Source organism: Vipera berus (genome assembly GCF_964194415.1).
Source record: "Vipera berus genome assembly, chromosome: 1".
NCBI classification, from domain to species: domain Eukaryota; kingdom Metazoa; phylum Chordata; class Lepidosauria; order Squamata; family Viperidae; genus Vipera; species Vipera berus.
In genome coordinates, this window is record NC_138202.1 from 288,158,316 (window position 1) to 288,176,103 (window position 17,788).

Here is a 17,788-nt window from a genome sequence, read left to right on the forward strand (position 1 = left end):
ACAGAAACTGGAAGAAACACAATATTCAGTACTTTCTTCATTCCTTAGGTTTGTGTGACATTCTAGTTCTGAAGCTCTAAAACCTTTCTGGTTAGGAGAGCTGCGAGGCTATTAATAATTGTTATTATATTAATTATATTAATAATTGTTATGCTTTAGCGCTGTATAATTTTTAACTTGCTGATTTGGAACTACTTATTACTAGAAGACACCTCTAGTATTTTAATATCAGTTTTGAGTTTTAGTTTTTTCAACAATTTTGTATGCATTATTTCTTTCAATTTTCTGTTGTTAAGTTACTATGCATTCTTAATAGGATATTTATTTTTAAATAAATTAAAAATGATTGAAGATGTATAAATTGAAGAAAAATATAAGGAATTGGACCCTAATTCTCACTGTATTGTTTGTTTACCTGTTTGTTTACACTTCTTACTGCCCAGTTTCTGAGACTTTGTGTGGCATTAAGAAGAAAAAAACATATATTAAACAACCCAGTAAAAAGGTAGACCAAATGTTATGTTATGTTCCATAATTGGAGTCACACATGGAAGTTGGTTAAATCTGAATACAAAAGTTCTAAACCTAGTTTTCAGCAGCAGAATAAAATCTTAGTATCTTCTAAGTATTCTTTCATCAGACCAGAACTGAAATTGGTATGGGGTAGCTCACAACGCAAATAGAAGACTTGGATGTAATTATTTTACTTTTCTGAATAAGATGACTGAAATTCAAATTCCATGGCCTACTTTGATTTACCTCTGAGGTTTGCTTTGAAATGGGTAGATAACTGGGATGTGGAAAATAATTTTGAGTGCAAACCATAACAAGAATTCTACAGTAATTTTTTTGAGAATGGAACTTAATGTTATTCTCCTAGGCAACTTGACTAAAGGACTCTCTTGATCTTGCCCTAAAGTTTTAGGTTTTTTTTTTAACCTGCCTTGGCCAGCATAACAACTTGGGTTAGTTGAGGCCAGGTATTATTTATGTTATTTATTAAAATTAAAATTTAATTTAAATTTATTAAATTATTTAAATTTTTATGATGTCCATCTTCCATATAGGGTGACTCAGGGCAATTTATGAACATATTAAAACTAGGCAGATTAAAAATTTTAAATTATCACTGATGAATCAATGTGACTTTGGCTTTTGCACTTAGGGATCAGGAAAGTGGTGAGAGACTTGCTGTACAGGGACAACCGCTGCTGTGGAGGGTCAGCCCGGATTTGACTTTCTACTTCTAAATTCTATTCATTCTTCATAATGGAGCAGAATCTGTTTTGACCAAGAAAGTTGAAGCAGCAGTATATGTACCCTCTGGATAGGCTTGAAATAACTTGGGAATAAAGCTTTAATTAGTTGACTTCACCTATATTTTGACCTCTTTTTAATATTATCTTAATAAAGCCTAACTTTGATCTATTTGGCCTAGGCATAAATACTTTTGTCACCATCCCAAGTAAGAATGTGGAATAAAATCTTTTTACTTACTTTCTTTCAAAAAGTCTGATTAAAGGAAGTAACTCTTCATTAATTTCAGCTATTTTGGCAGGATCAGAACCACTCTTTACACCATATGAAATATAATCCTCCAGAAACTTACTGAAATTGGGGGGGGAAGGAAATAATTATTTCTTTACAGAGAACTAATATTGTTTTTCACAACTTCCTCAAAGAATGTGAAAACTTAATAATATAGACATTTTATGAAATACTGCTTTTCTTTATGCATCCAATCTCTACACGAACGTTATCTATGTACATATCACCACTACCCTTTCAGCAATGACCAAAATATGTCTTACCTAATTTTCTTTTAAAAAATAATAATAAACACATCAATAGGCTGAAATTAAAATAGGCTTCCAATTTCCAACTGACAGATTTTGGAACAGCTACAGAAGAGATTATCTGTAGCCCAGGGCAGAACTACGGAGCCCTTGGTGTTCTCTGAACTTGGTTGTCTGCTTGCAGACATTTCAGTATCTGACTGGATAACATCATCAGTGCTAGTTGAGTGTGGGGTTTGCTCGCTGTTTATGTACAGTAGTTGCCCTGCCAATGGTGAAGGGGTGTGTAGTTCACTCCTTGGTAATTCTTTGATTAGGGTATTTTGTTAGATTGTGTAGTGTTAATTCCTGTTTATCTAGGTGTTGTTCCCTGGAGAGAAATGTGTTCCAATCTGTTTTCCGCTTAGCTTTTTTATTGTCTCTTTTGACTGGAATGTAAATATAGTTAATTTTGCCAGTTATAGCTAGCAGCTGCAAGCCTGCTATCCCAGTGCTACCTGAACATTCCAAAGGGTGGAGGAGTGGCAAAAGGAAATCATGGTCATGGTCATATGATTTCCCACTTAGTGACCTCTGTCTGTCTCAACTGTGGTCACCAAACAAGGACTACTTGCATTTATAAACAAAAGCCCCACCTCCCCAATAATTTTTAGTAGTAGGAATTGGTCCCGAGAGGGTGGGGAAAAAGGAAATACTGGTTTACAACACTTAACCAATAGAATCCTACAGTATACCTGACAAATTCCATTGTGACATGAAAACCAGGGATATGAAATCCTAACTTATTAAAAGACCGTAGCTTACCAGGCCAATAAATGATCCAAATCTTTTTCAAGTGGTATAGTTGTAAGTATTGCTTCCAGTTGTTTAATGTAGATTTGGTTATCAATTGTGTTGGATCCTTCTTCCATCTCTGAAAACAAGTTGATGCCATAAAGAAATAATGACTGTCTCTGAAACATTCTGATTCAACCATCCCCAGTGTTTATCATTTAGGACAGCAGAATGTAACTCTTTATTTCCTGTGTTATTTGAAGTTGGGTGCTATAATGCCAACAACTTTGTTCTGACTGATTCAAAGAATCATGCTTCTAAAAGGAGCAAAATCTCATTAACAGAACCTAAGAACACCACTACAGTCCTGTTGGATCAGGCCAAGGCTCATCCAGCATTTTGTGGCCCAGTATGACTAACCAGATGGCTCTGGAATTCTTACCAGCAGAAATCAGAGACATATCACTATCGCTCTCCCATTTACTGTAGCTGTTATTTTGAAGATGCAGCCTTCAACTTGAAATTAACACTGAATCTACGAAACAAGTAGTCCTTGACCAACCTGTCCTCCATGAGTTTGGCCAATTCCTTTTTAAAGCCATCAGGGTTAGGGGCTATCACTGGGTTACCACGTACGATAAAAAATTCCTGAAGTTAATTATCTACAGCCTTCTTCTGCTTATATTAAATCTCCCAGCGAGTTTCAGTCTTAGTGTTTTGAGAGATGGAGCAAAATGCCTCTTTGTCTTCTTTCTCCATGCCATGCATGGTTTTATATTTCTTATATTTTCAATGAAGAGATATGTAAATGAAAAGACAGAGCACAGATGAACATACCTGCTTTTCCATAAATAACTGAATGAACTAGGTGGGGCAGCAGATAATGTAAAATTGGACTGACATCGTGAACTGCTGAAATTTCATGAAGAGTAGCAATCAGATTGGGCACATTACACAGATGAACATATGGTCTGCATAGGAACACAGTAAAAGTAGTTAATGGGACTTCCTAGAACAGCAGGAAATTGTCAATATGACCCCTTAAAAGAGGAAATTCCTGATGTTAAGGAATGAGCCTTTCCACAAATATCCCAAGGTATCTTAAAGTCTTGTTTCTAGAGTAAAGTTTACAAATATGAAAATGCTTCCATAAATTCAGTAATGAAATACATTTTAAGTAAATCAAAAGCTGAATTTTCTATTAAATATCATAGTGTCAAACCTCAGATGTATCCATATTTTGATTTTATCTGTAATCACTACTAACAGAGAAAACCAACTGCATTTTAATCAAAGAATGCAAGCACAGAAAAACAAGTTGCACCAAATACAGTTTTCACTTTGCTAATGACAGAAAAACACATTTCCCCCCCACCCACACAAAATACACTCATTTTCCTTACTTTTCTCCAAGTCCTTCTTCCTTCTGGCTCTGTAGAAGGACAATCAAGCAGCATAGCCCATCTTTGACAAGAGAGGGTATCTTGGTCAAAGTCTTACTAATCAGCAACATCAACGAAAGAACCAGTGATTGTTCCATTGTCACCCTTACAGTTAACTGACAGATGATCATATATGTCGCAGCTCTGAAATCCATCAAGGATGATTTCAAACCCTATCATGAGGAAAAGGATCAAAAGTATGTTTGGTAATTTAAGTATAAGGTCTTTGAAAGTAATATTGCATAGCATGTCATAAAAGGTTTAGGTCTATACAAATAGCACTGGATAATAGGGAAGGCCCAGGATTTTCAAAAATACATCTATATTGGCTTATTCATTATAGAAAATCTCTGGAGTATAGACCAAAACAGCAAATTAGTATAGACCAGGGGTAGGCAACCTCGGCTCTTTTATGACTCGTGGACTTCAACTCCCAGAATTCCTCAGTCAGCTATGCTGACTGAGGAATTTTGGGAGCTGAAGTCCATGAGTCATAAAAGAGCCGAGGTTGCCTACCCCTGGTATAGACTATGGCAGGGGTAGGCAACCTTGGCTCTTTTATGACTCGTGGACTTCAACTCCCAGAATTCCCGAGCCAGCATGGCTGGCTCAGGAATTCTGGGAGTTGAAGTCCACGAGTCATAAAAGAGCCGAGGTTGCCTACCCCTGGACTATGGAAATAACTAACACGTTCAAAATTGGTAAATACACCTAGATTGCACTGACTCACTTTATTTAACTTATAAGCAGAATATATAGTGAGAAATGCAGGACAAGAAGAAATAGAAATAGAAATTAAAACTTTCAGTAGAAACAACCTCAAATATATTGTTATCATTTTGATGGTTCAAAATGAGGAGGAGAAGTTAAGGCATTTCTTGTTAAAAATGAAAGGACAGTGTACACAAGCTAATCTGTTTTTCTCAATTTTTAAAAGTTCCCAAGATTATATCAATCTTAACCTAATACTAATATGTGGAAAAAAAAGTTGAAAGTAGTAATCATCTGTATCTTCAACAAAATCCACCGAGAATGCAAATGAGAGGAGGGGAAAAGAAGGCAGGACAAGAAGCAACGGATGGAAACTAACCAAAGAGAGAAGCAACCTAGAACTAAGGAGAAACTTCCTGACAGAACAATTAATCAGTGGAACAACCTGCCTCCAGAAGCTGTGAATGCTCCAACACTGGAAGTTTTTAAAAAGAGACTGGACAGCAATTTGTCTGAAATGGTATAGGGTTTCCTGCCTGAGCAGGGGGTTAGACTAGATGACCTCCAAGGTCCCTTCCTACTTCATTATATTATCATTATCATTATTATTAAAATGCCTAAATGGAGAATAATTATATTAATTAAATTAATTCTTATTAAATTTAAACATAAATGAAATCAAATCAAATCTGGCCAGTTATCATTTGGAGCATGACTCCTGCTACATTAGCTAAAGGTAAAATAAAAGCTCTTGGCCTGGAACACAACATCAATGGCTCCACATGAAATGGTGGGAAGTATCCATTCCAGACACTGTAAGTTCTTCTTCATAAATTATTTGAGAGGTTAGAAGGTATGATTGTCAAATCTGCAATGATACTCATAAAGGACAACAAGTATCTTAAAGCAGAGAACCAAGTATCAGATGATCTTGATAGGCTATAACACTGGGCAGAAACCAGCAAGATGAATTTTAATAGGTACAAAAGCAAAGTCTTAGATCTTGGTAGGAAAGATAAAAAGCATGAATATAGGACAAGGAGACCAAACTGGACAACACAACATCCAAACAGGATCTGGGTTTCTCAGTGGATCACAAGTTGAACATGAGCTAACAAAGAGAGTAAACTTAGTCCTCGACTACATCTGCGGAATACTAAGTGTCAAAATCGAAAGAAATAACTGTTTCCTTTATTCTGCATTTGCCAGATTACACTTAAAATATCGTGCCCTGTTCCAGGCACCATGTTTTAGGAAGAATATTGAAAAAATGGAGCATGTTCAGAAGAGAGTAACCAAGATGCTAAAAGCCCTACATGGGAAAGCATGAGGAACCACTGGAGATATTGAGTATGTTTAGCCTAGAGGAAACTGCAGAAAATGGCAGAATTGTTCAGAGTTGTTCCAGAAGATAAGGTAAAATAAAAGAGATGTAAATTACAATCAGATATCACAAAACATCTAATTGGAACAGCTGTTCAACGGTGGAAGTCAATGCCACTGGAGGAGGTGTAATTTCCTTTATTGGAGACATTTAGTCAGAGGTTGGATAGCTTTCTATCAGGGATACTGAGGTAACAGGATCTTATAGTGGGCAGAGGACTGAACTAGTCACCTTCAAGATGACATCCTACCCAAACATTCTGTGGTTTAGGTTTTTTTAGTATTACAAGGGAATTAGGAACTCTTTTTGCTTCTCTTTCAACAAGCAAAAATATGACAAAAATTGTGGCTTATGATTTTGTGGTTTAAGCCAGAGTTCCTGGTCACTCACAATTCTAAGGCAGAGCTGTGCTCATAAACTGGAGAAGCTAAGTGTACAACTTGTAATTAGATTTTTTAATTTCTACTCTGAGATTGTATTATATAAGCATATGCAATTCAAATATGAGGAAAATAGAAAATATTTACAGGAAACTAGTAACAGTTAATAAAGATTAGGAATTGTCATTGATCAAATCAGATGTTCAATTTCATGTCATAGTGCATCCTCTGCAAGCTGTGGAAACTTCAACAGCCCTTCCCCCCATGCCCAACATTCATTTGTTCTCATTCCTAAAAACATCTTGTAGCAATTGAAAGAGAAAGATTAACTGTTCCAAGGAAACGTGATGATCAGGTACCTTTTGGATATATGGAAGTAATCTGGAGACAAGGGTGTCTGTGACATTTGCTATGGCTCCAAGAGCAGACACAATTGTAGAAGCATAAAAAGTCAGCAGGACTCTCATCTGTGATGAACTCCCTGGGTATTGCGAAAAGACCTGGAGAAAAGAAAAAATAAATTTGGAATACAGATAGTGTAAATAGTGGCGAGGGAGGGAGGTCAAATCATACATTATTTTTATTACAATAACTTTTCTCTATTCACACGTTGAGTTCATCCACCGGTGTGATGGTAAACATGATGGGAGCATAAAAAGTGCAAGTTGTAGTCTACTCTTAGATGTAGAAGCTTATTAGGTGACTTGGACCAGCTACTCTCTCTCAGCCAGTCTATCAAAAAAAGGGTGTTGCTATAGGGAAAATGGGAAGAGGGTACACTATGAATGCCACCTTGAGCTCCTATACAGGCAAAATAAAAATATAATCAACAATAACATGAGCAAGGGATATAGGTATATAGATATAGATATAGATATCCCATAAGAAGTACAAGGTGAGGCAGTACAGAATTGTACCCGGTGCAATATAAATACATACAGGCAATATTACTGCATGTTTGAATGATGAATACTACTTCTGTGTTTAAAGTTAGGAATTCAAAAGAGAAATAACCTCATGTAGGAGAGAAAAAAAATCATGCTGGCCTGGCTAAATATGTCTGTCTGTAGCTTGACAATTTAATAATTTTCAGGATGGCTTTGTTCAGTATGTTAACTTAGTTGCAATAGTTTCTACTGAATTCAATTAATTTATGTCCTAAGTGTGTGTGTGTGTGTGTGTGTGTGTGTGTGAGAGAGAGAGAGAGAGAGAGAGAGAGAGAGAGACAGACAGACAGACAGACAGACAGACACAGAGAGACAGAGACTATCAGACCGGCAGTGCATTGGAAGAGTTCACCAACCTTTACAGATTTAGTCACTAGGTTGCATAGGAAATCCATGAAACCCAAATCTTTGTGGCAGTGCGTAATCAAAGTTCCTCGTGCAAGAGGGACTCCTGGTTTCTATGAGTGCGAGAGCCAAAAAGAAGAAAGATAAATAGATATGCGTTCCTCAACCTTAGCATGCTAACCCTAACCTTAGCATCTTTCAGATGGGCAAGTCTTCACATCTCAGAATTCCCCAGTCAGCATATGTTGGAGAATTCTGGGAGTTGAAGTCCACATATCTTGAAGTTGCTAAACTGAACTTGATAATCAATTTTCAAAACAGAGATAAAACACAGTCCATGATATTTAATTCAGAAATTCAAAGTTAATTTAAGCACATATATTTTCCAAACCAAAGTTATGTTTTTTCCACGTTTTACCCATAGATTCATATATTCAGAAATAATCCTATGCTTTTTATATGAAATTAGATCTAATACCTTGTATTTATACATATTACTTGTTATTCCAAAAGTATTTACTCATACATTTTACTTCACGTATAAATGTGCAATTCTATGCATATCAGAAGACAGAAAATCCAAAAATCAGTTTAAAGAAACCTCAGATTCAAAGTGCCAGCAATGAAGATCACTGGGTCCCTCTGGGTGGCTCACTTTTTCATTGTAACCTATCTCAAATAACTGCCATAATTTTTTATTTTACAGTGATATGTATCAGCATATACACTATGCTACTATAATCTGCTAAAACACAGTAATAATGATTACTAATAAATAATTCAGTCACAAATTAGAAATATAAGAAAGTGAGAATATTTTTACTTGAAAAACTGTCGATTGAATGGCCAGCAATCATAAAACATTGAGAAAGCAAGATTCATAAAGCAGAAAACAAAACAAGAAAATATCTGTAAGAACAATGGTCCAAATCAGTAGATTTCAAACTGATTTGTTCTAGTATACTTTGTATTTAAGTAAAATACCTAATAAACAAAAGAGACAGGCACACAAGTACAAATGCTTTACAGAAATACACTGCACAACAACATTATATATATGGCTTCATATATTATCTTTCACTACTTTACCTGAATTGGATGCAACCAATGCCATTTATGAGTGGAGTCGCTAATTTTTAAAAGTTGGATAACTCGCACAAACAACTTTGTCTCATGGTAGGGCAATACACAGCCAATCAAGTTGTCTTGATTATACAAATGAATATGAAACCTAAATCAGAACACACATTTAGAGAAAGTTATGATGTCAGATAATTATGGACCTAATATGATATAATCTATGATACTGAACTACTAAACCTTCATCTTTGCACTGGTATTTTTCTCCTTAAAATCCTTTAAAATAGTTCTGGAGCCCTGATTGGCTGATTTTGTTTTAAAATTTAGAGAAGTTGGTGAGTAGAGACCACTTGCCTTGTGAGAATTAAAACTAGGAGGATAGGTAGTCATTGGTGAGAAACACAGAGTATGTGATGTGCAAGAACATTTCAATTTAATAAATAGGAATGGGAAGATTAGAAAAGAAGAAACTTACACGAGGAGAAAAATACTTTGGAACCAGTTTGGCTTGATGGAGAAAGGAAATGCTATTCTTAACTATCCCTCATGATGAAATATCACTAAATCCAAAAACTGGGCCATATACAATAGGTGTTTACAGTGGTTCCCAGTACTATTTCCCAAATCAACATACCCTGGGAATGCTCTGAGGGGCTTGAATCTATGGACATCTATGCAACAAGCAGTAAGATATCAGAGAAGCATGAATAAATTACCTGTGAATCAGCCACTCAAGGCACTTCTGTGCTGGCTTAAGCATGAAATATGGAGACAAGTGTATCAGGAACAATGAAATATTTTCATCTAGCTGCTGGTTTACTGCTTTAGTTTGGACACTGCGTTCCAAACCTTTAGATATTTGACTGAAAAGGGTTGTCTCAAATATCTCAAAGGACGGATCAATCCCAATCAGCTCTTCCAGGCCAGTGCACCCTGTGAAAGTTGCCAAAATAGTTTTACCAATTAACAGAGTTTTTTATTCTAACAAATGAAGTTGTGTGGATGACATAATTCTAATGTCAAAGCATTAGTTGGAACCATGACATCTAACACATAAACTTAAATAACTGCAGGTTGACATAACTAAGCTTACAAATCAGGTCCTATTTAATTATCAAAATGCAGAACAATTCTAGAGCTGACCAAACTACTATTATATTAAATTTATAATTTTAATATACTAGGAACTTACCTATAAAGGTTTAGCTCATATATATTTATTAATCTTAGTAGACGTTACTCATCTTCTCTGAAAACTAAGTATTTTTCAGTCAATAACCTTGTACAGACAAGCTTATTATAAATTGCTATATACAGAATGCAATATCTATTCATCAGACATATGAAGCATACTTGGCAAGGACTTAAGGCTAGTAAGTAACTATTAGACAGAAATTAGCAGTAACTAATTACTCAGAAAAAAGGATTTTCATTAGTGATTTTATTATAAGCAGGGCTTTTTTCCTCATAGAATGCTCAGAACGGAATTCCGGCACCTTTTTTGGATGAAACCTTGTAGGGTAGGAAAGGCGGGTTGTATGACATGTGTGAGTTCCGGCACCTTTTTCTTTTACAAAAAAAGCACTGATTATAAGAGTATATGTTGTGCATACTTATTATACTAATAATGTATGCTATTGTAACAAAATTTTATTTTCCTTCTGTGGGTAGCAGTGTACATAATATTAAAGAAAATGAATTCTTATGGATTGATGTTATAGTATATAAGGATTGTAAAACAAATTAAATTTGAATAACCCCACTTAATCTTCTAATCATGAAAACGGAAAATGTTTGAAACTGAAGACATAATTTGTCCCACTCTCTTTTAAAGCAAATTTATTTCATTTTATCTATAATCCCCAAATTTTCATCAAGACAAGCATGTACATGGTGTGTGTATATGCATGTGTATACATATATGATTTACTTATTTATATGCTTGAGTTAACCATAAAGGTCTGTGATTTCATGCTATTTTTATAAACATTCAGGAACATGCATCATTCATTTTTCTTTTAATTATTTCAAAACTGAATATCAAATAGAAGATTTTGCCCCTTCCAGAAGCCAGGGAAAGGAAGCATCAGTGGCAAATGAATAGAATGCTGGGCTACCAAAACCATACTTGGTAGTTGGCCATGTTTTTAAGGCCACACTTACCTATTGCAAAAAAAGTCTCTCTGTCAATATTGGCAGCTTCTTTACAATCAAAGAGCAATGAAGCTGCTTCACTTCTAGATAAGAGGCTGGGATCATTCTGAGGAAGCGCAAGGCGCTTCAGCTGATGTGCAAGGGATGTCATTGTTTCACGCTCCTGTGTTGAAAAGAAATCAATCAAAATATTTCACACATGCACTACAAGAGAACACCAGCATGATGAATTACCTACCAAAACAACTTACCTGGAACTTTATACCAGTTGAGTAGCAATAAAGTCATGGACATAATTAATTCAATGTTTGGTTACTAACAAGAACCCAACTGTCTGACTCCCAATACCAAACCAGACCACACATAGACACACTACAGCACACACCTTAAGCCACCATCAAACGTGTCATCATAATTATAGGGCAGGGGTCTTCAAACCTGACCCTTTTATGACTTGTGGACTTCAACTCCCAGAATTCCTCAGCCAGGCTCGCTGGCTGAGGAATTCTGGGAGTTGAAGTCCACAAGTCATAAAAGGGCCAAGTTTGAAGACCCCTGTTATAGGGCATACCAAAACGTATCAATCTTAGCTCCACTAGATTGTACAGAGTACAAGAGGCAAGTACTCCATCACAATTCAACGAACGAGAACAACGCACTCTTAGGTATGCTATCCTGACAGAATTCAAAGCTCAGCTCAGTCCCTCGTGGAAGTCAGACAAGCTGCAATCCTCTTCAGCCACCCGACCGTCTCTGTAATAAGATGGAAGGGCGGCAAGCGAGTTTAGCGGTGTGTGTGTGTGGGGGGGGATTTATGCCACACTCTCGGCTACCCCCTCCCACCGGAAAGGTGGCGTCCACCTTTTGCAGGGAGCCCGCGCAGCGCAAGCCTAGACCGATGCAGCTTGCAAGCTCTCAGGGACCGCGCACAAAGATCTACCTGGCGCGGCGTCCAGGCAGAGACTGTGGAGGTGGATTCGCTGCCAGTCCAAGCAGCAGTTCCGGAAGGATGAACGCGTGTGAAGCTGGGAAACCACTACAAATGCCAGGGATCAGAGCAGAGCTACGATCTACCACGTGCGCGTCCACGATCAACTGACGGCACGCATCTCCGATCCCCTCCGTCGAGCGGTAAAACCCACTTCGCTTCTTCCCACGTGGTTAGGAGACTTGCCAAACATTTTCCCCCTTGACCCGGAAGTGTAAGGCCAGCACGAGCATTTCCGTTTCTGGTGCGGTAGGAACAGGGGGCGTCCCCGCGATTTCCTTTCTTTGATCTCTGCTCTCGGCTGCCCCCGTGAGGTGTCGCTTTGATTTGCACAGAGCCTTCTGGCTGGAGAATTCTGGGCGTGGAAGTCAACAGATCTTAAAAGTTGCCAAGGTTGAGAAACGTTGCTGGATTCCGAAGCTAACTTAGCTTTCCATTGGAAAAAAATACTTTTAAAGTCAAAAGAACCGAAATATTTAAAATCTTAGACTTGCTCCCTGGAAGAAAAGGATGGATTTCCTCTTTTAAAGTGTAGCATGCAACTAAGAGATTTCATAAATGTACATACAGGTAGTCCTTGACTTACAACAGTTCATTTAATGACTGCTGAAAAAAGTGATTTATGACCATTTTTTACACTAACAACCAGTGGGGAAGCCAGATTCACTTAGCAGCCATGTTACTAATTTAACAGCTGCAGTGATACACTTAATTGTGGCAAGCAAGGTCGTAAAATGGGGCAAAATTCATTTAACAAATGTTTCACTTAACAACATAAATTTGGGGCTCAACTGTGGTAAGTCGAGGACTACTTTGTATTCAATATCAAAATGCAGGCAGCCCTTAGTTTACCTTGCACCTTGTCTCCAGAATGCAATCAAAAAAGTCAACATGGTGGCTGCATGTAAAATCCAGAAACTGGACCATCATGTTGACATTTTTGGCCATGCTTCATCCCCACCTCTGTGTTACCTGATCTCATGGTTGGATCTGATTAATATGGGGGGCCACCAAGAAACCTGAAGTTAGAGACCATTAGAGGCTAAACTAGAAAGTTTTTTTTAAAAGCAGTTTTGAACATTAACAAGAGGGAAGTGTAAATGTTAGTGTTAATGTAGCGTGTGAATGAAGTCTGAGTCTTTTTATTTATTTTATTATTTATTTATTAAACATCTTTCCATCCCCTCTCAATAAAAAAAACCCAGCGGCTTGAATAAATAATGCATAGATTGCTTCCAGGGTACAGTCTAAAAAACTGGCAGACTGGTACTGTAAGTACTGTGTGAACAAAAACAATAAGCAACATTAAAGAATTAATTCCTTGTTCTCACTACTTTTATCCCTTTTGAAATCTCCTTATAAATCATATGATGTTGATATTGATCCTCCAATGGAGACCCGGATAATTGCTGGTTGTATAAAGTTGAACTGATTCCATCATGCTTGTCAGTCCAACCTGCTGCATGCTCTGCAATTTTTGTAATAACAATTGTCAGTTGTTGAAGAGTGTGATGCACCTTTGAAAAGAATCACCAGCAGCCAACAGTTTAAAAGAAAAATAGATCTCCTTTAGATTGAATCTTCGAAGTGGAACTAAAAATACAGTTTCTCACATTGCTAGCAATGATAATAAGCTCATGTGAAATAGTAACAGAGCTTAGATGCTTAAAATGTATGCATGTCTGAAAGTTCATTAGTAAATTATTCTACATGTAAAATCCTGGCCTCTTTTTCTTCTGCCTTTTACATTCCCAGTACTGAACCATTTTTAAAACCTTGGATCTGTCTCGCCATTTTTTCCAGCTGTATGCCAATACTATTTGTAGTTTTCCACCTGTCACTGTGTGTATTATATCCTAAGTCTGTGTAGTGTTCCTGAAATTCTCATGTGTTAAGACATTCAGAGGAAGATGATTCACCAGTCCTTTTCTTTGTGAATTGTTTTTAAATCAATAAGGCTTAAATATGTTTATACGGAAATAACATGTAATTACTGTTTCAAGTGATGTGCTTAGGAATAGATGTGTTGATTTCATAGATATGGTTCATTTACATGTAATTTCGAGCAGAAACCATCATGTATACGTCCAGATACCAAATAGCTAACATGAATTCATATTTCACGTTAGCTAATTAACTGTAATCTAATCAAATCACTTTTTAGGTCTTTTTTTAACCCCCCCCCCCCATATTTCCAATCAAGAATTTCTGTTACTCTAGTAACCCTTTGCTTAAAAGTCTATATAGCCTTCTCTTTTTTGTTATTCTGTGGTATCCTTTTCCTTTTCCCTGAAATCTACTAAGAAGGAAAAAGTAAAGATTAAAAATTGGGGATTCAGAACACGTGAAAGTATTTTTTTTACACAGCACCAAAGTCATGTAGTGCACTCCACAAGAATAAATGATATGAAATTAGAACAATTCATGGAGTACCAGTGATTTAGTGGCCTCTCCTCGTTAAGATATTGCTTTTATGTTTTATCACAGATAAGAATTCTCTGACTATAAACTGGTACCGATAGGTATTGCAAATGAATGAGTGCTGTTGGCTTTCTGTCTTGCTTGTCTGCTTCCACTTAGGTCTATCTGATACTGTGGAGAGAGGTTCTGAGCAGACTTTTATCCTAACCCAGCACGACTTCCAAATTCCTCCTTTTCTAAGTAATTGTAAACTCTTTTCAAAATAATTGCCTTGGCTTAATCCCCTCAGCGATTGGTATCTTTGCCACTGATTTAAATTACAGTGCATCTCAAGAAGTACACTGACTTCTACTTTTGTCAACTTCCCATTTAGGCCCCTGTGTAGGACATATTTGAGATGATAGTAATCTTTGTTTAGTGACTGCCTCATTTAGTGACAGTTCACAGTTATGACAGTGATGAAAAAGATAATGGTATGATCAGTCTTCACATTTAGGACCTTTGCAGGTCTGTAACATAAAGGAGAGCTGAAGTATGTTCACAAACATGATCACGGTTTCACTTAGATGCTGCTTCACTTAGCAATCAAGTTGCCAGTCCCAATTGTGATCACTGAACAAGGGCCATTTGTATGTGAAGTAGTGAACCATAAATGCTTTGCAAGAGATCAGATTATGCAATCTGCAATAGGTTCCACACATTTGTTTAAGCCCAAGATTGCTGCTACATATTGTTGGATTGTGCACATCACTGGGGCTTAAGGAGGAAAGTCTGCAGTGGCAGCTATTGCCTACTATCTCCATGTATTTAAATGCACTATGTATTTCTGCGTTTGCCTCTCAGCACAGCAAATAAAGTGATAGTTTACATGTTTGGATCATATATTTGGATTAACTGTGGAAAAAAGACAAGCAAAGAGACTTCCTTTGACACATCTGCAAAGAAGTGGGAAATTTTACTGAAGCACTTAATAAGATTAAGTTAGGAGTTTGTATCTAAAGGGGCCCTCAGGTTTTCATGGGGATGGTGAACTTAAATCAGAATTAACTATAGAATTTGTGCTATGTGGGAAAAGGAGAGAGAAACTGTGTGGCATTGCAAAAAATCTCACCATTTGCAAATAACAGTTTTCTCTTGGCAAATTCACATCATTCTTGTAGAAGTTAAGAACTCAATTTTTGGGAGAACACAAAAATGACACTTGAATTGTTTTGCAATGTATTACTCACTTTTCCTCTATTTCTCTTATGTATGTCCTTGCCTTCAGGTAATTACTACTACTCTATTGAATTACATTACTGTTTTCTCTGGTAATGTAATATACTGTGTGTTCCTGTTCCTTTTTTTTTACTTACCTAGGAGTTGATGCATGCAGTAACTTTCTATTTTGCAGAAGGAGGGTTGAAATAGTTTTCCAAATCAAATTGTTGGTATTTAGGATATTGGATCATCAAAACTTTTATAGCAGAGATGAACAATTATAATGGTTCTTCATATGACCTTCAGTTCTCAGCAGCTTGGGAGAATCAAAATGATAGACTAAAGCAAGGATAGGCAGAGAACAAGCAGTGAATGAATGGAGATAAAATTTCTATTAAACCAATAAAAGATAATGGAAACTATAGTTCGGATAATATGATCGAAAGGATTGCACTTTGCAAATCTTAGTGTAAATAATGTTCAATTTTTATTTGCTGATTCAGATTAATTCAGCTTTCTTATACAGAGCTAGTGGGGTAAAGTGGTTAAAAGTGTTTGATTAAAACTGGATACCAGAGTTCAAGTTCACCCTTAGCTATAGAAATTCACTGAGTAACTTTGAGCCAGTCACTCTCTCTCAGACCTAAGAAGGAAGCAATGGCAACCACTTCTGAAAATCCTTGCCAAGAAAACTACAAGGATCTGTCCAGGCAGTCTCTGAGAATCGGTCACGATTGAATGCAAGAAAAAATGGTTTTGTTATCCATTCTTGGCAAGTATCACAAAACTGCAGTATTATTGGAAAAGGGAATAAAATTGCTCTACAAAATAAGATTGATGCAATTTTGCAAAACCAGAATGATATGGCACACTTTGTCTTTTGTTGTTAGCTGCGAAGTCGTGTCCGACCCATCGCGACCCCATGGACAACATTCCTCCAGGCCTTCCTGTCCTCTACCAGCTTCTGGAGTCCATTTAAGCTCACGCCTACTGCTTCAGTGACTCCATCCAGCCACCTCATTCTCTGACACTTTGTCTTAGAACGTTATATATCTATTTTTCTGAAATAGAAAAAGAGACTTGCCTGGAAGTTCTTTTCAGGAGGAAAGTAAAGGTGAAAGTCATTTATTATTAGAGTGCATCTGGCTATTTAAACTTACTTTAATCATCTTGTTCGTCGTTGCTTTTCCATTTATATGCATGTTTATATGCATGGATTTCTAGTTCCTTGAGTTGCAGAAGAAGATAATATTTCGGTAAACCTATGATGGGCTACGTTCTGTAACAGGTTTGAAGTGGAGGGTGGGGTGGGTCAGAGCTCCTGAGAGTAAGAAATGCTTTTCTTCAGGGCATCTGCTTCTCTCTGCACACCCTGATGTCTTTCCCCCCAGATTAAGTAGCAAATTCAGAGTTCTTCTGAAGGCAGGAGAAACTTCAAAACGGCCAGTCAGGGAGGGGAAGGGGATGGATACGTCCCAAGCGATGCAGAGCAGGGTCAGATGACAAGGCGAGGGGATAAAAAGCAGAAGCTGTGTCCAGCAGCTGCCTTCAGCCAGAACCCTGCTTACAGCCAGCAGCAGCAGCAGTCCAGGGGCGGGAAAGCTGAGTGAGAAAGTGAAGGCTAGCTCCCGCTGTCAGTTTTTCTGTCTCCTCTTCTGTCTTCCCTTCCTGCTACAGAGCCAAGTAAAGGAAAAAAACAAACAAACCCTTCTTTGGGCCTCTTTGCAAGATTAATTTCCTTTACAAGAAATATTACCATCCCCATTGTTGCAATCGTCTTGAGAAGATCCTTCATAAGTTGCAATAAGCATCTACAGCGGTGAAAAAAGAACCTGGTCTCTAAGCAAGATGACCACTCAGATCAATTCCAACCTACACTACAGCTACGAATATGAAGAGGAGGAATACATGAACCAAGAGGAAGAATGGGACAGGGACCTGCTCCTGGATCCGGCATGGGAGAAGCAGCAAAGGAAGGTCAGAAAAGCCCAGCCAAAGAAAACCATCTCCAGTTGAATGTGAATTTTGTGCTGATCGTCATGCCACTCTCTAGAATGCTCGCTTCTTGAAAGCTTGAAGGGGGGGGGGTGAAAAATAGAGGAGGAGGGGCAGTGAAAGATAGGATGATGATTTTAGATTTGGTGTTGTATTATCATTGGAAGCATG

General features: G+C 37.3%; 1 protein-coding gene across 1 annotated transcript in view; it reads right to left on the reverse strand.

Annotated features, from left to right (window-relative positions):
* Positions 1–12,189, reverse strand: part of HEATR1 (HEAT repeat containing 1) — a 42,586-nt gene extending 30,397 nt beyond the window's left edge. The window contains exons 1-10 of the mRNA XM_081328485.1: positions 11,954–12,189; positions 11,023–11,176; positions 9,576–9,792; positions 8,869–9,010; positions 7,791–7,892; positions 6,847–6,987; positions 3,974–4,185; positions 3,408–3,541; positions 2,601–2,709; positions 1,498–1,608 (exon numbers count right to left, since the gene is read on the reverse strand). Of these exons, the coding sequence (XP_081184611.1) occupies positions 1,498–1,608; positions 2,601–2,709; positions 3,408–3,541; positions 3,974–4,185; positions 6,847–6,987; positions 7,791–7,892; positions 8,869–9,010; positions 9,576–9,792; positions 11,023–11,164 (1,310 nt within the window). The 5' untranslated portion in view covers positions 11,165–11,176; positions 11,954–12,189. The remainder of the gene's footprint in view (positions 1–1,497; positions 1,609–2,600; positions 2,710–3,407; positions 3,542–3,973; positions 4,186–6,846; positions 6,988–7,790; positions 7,893–8,868; positions 9,011–9,575; positions 9,793–11,022; positions 11,177–11,953) is intronic.
* Between the last annotated feature and the right edge of the window lie 5,599 nt (positions 12,190–17,788).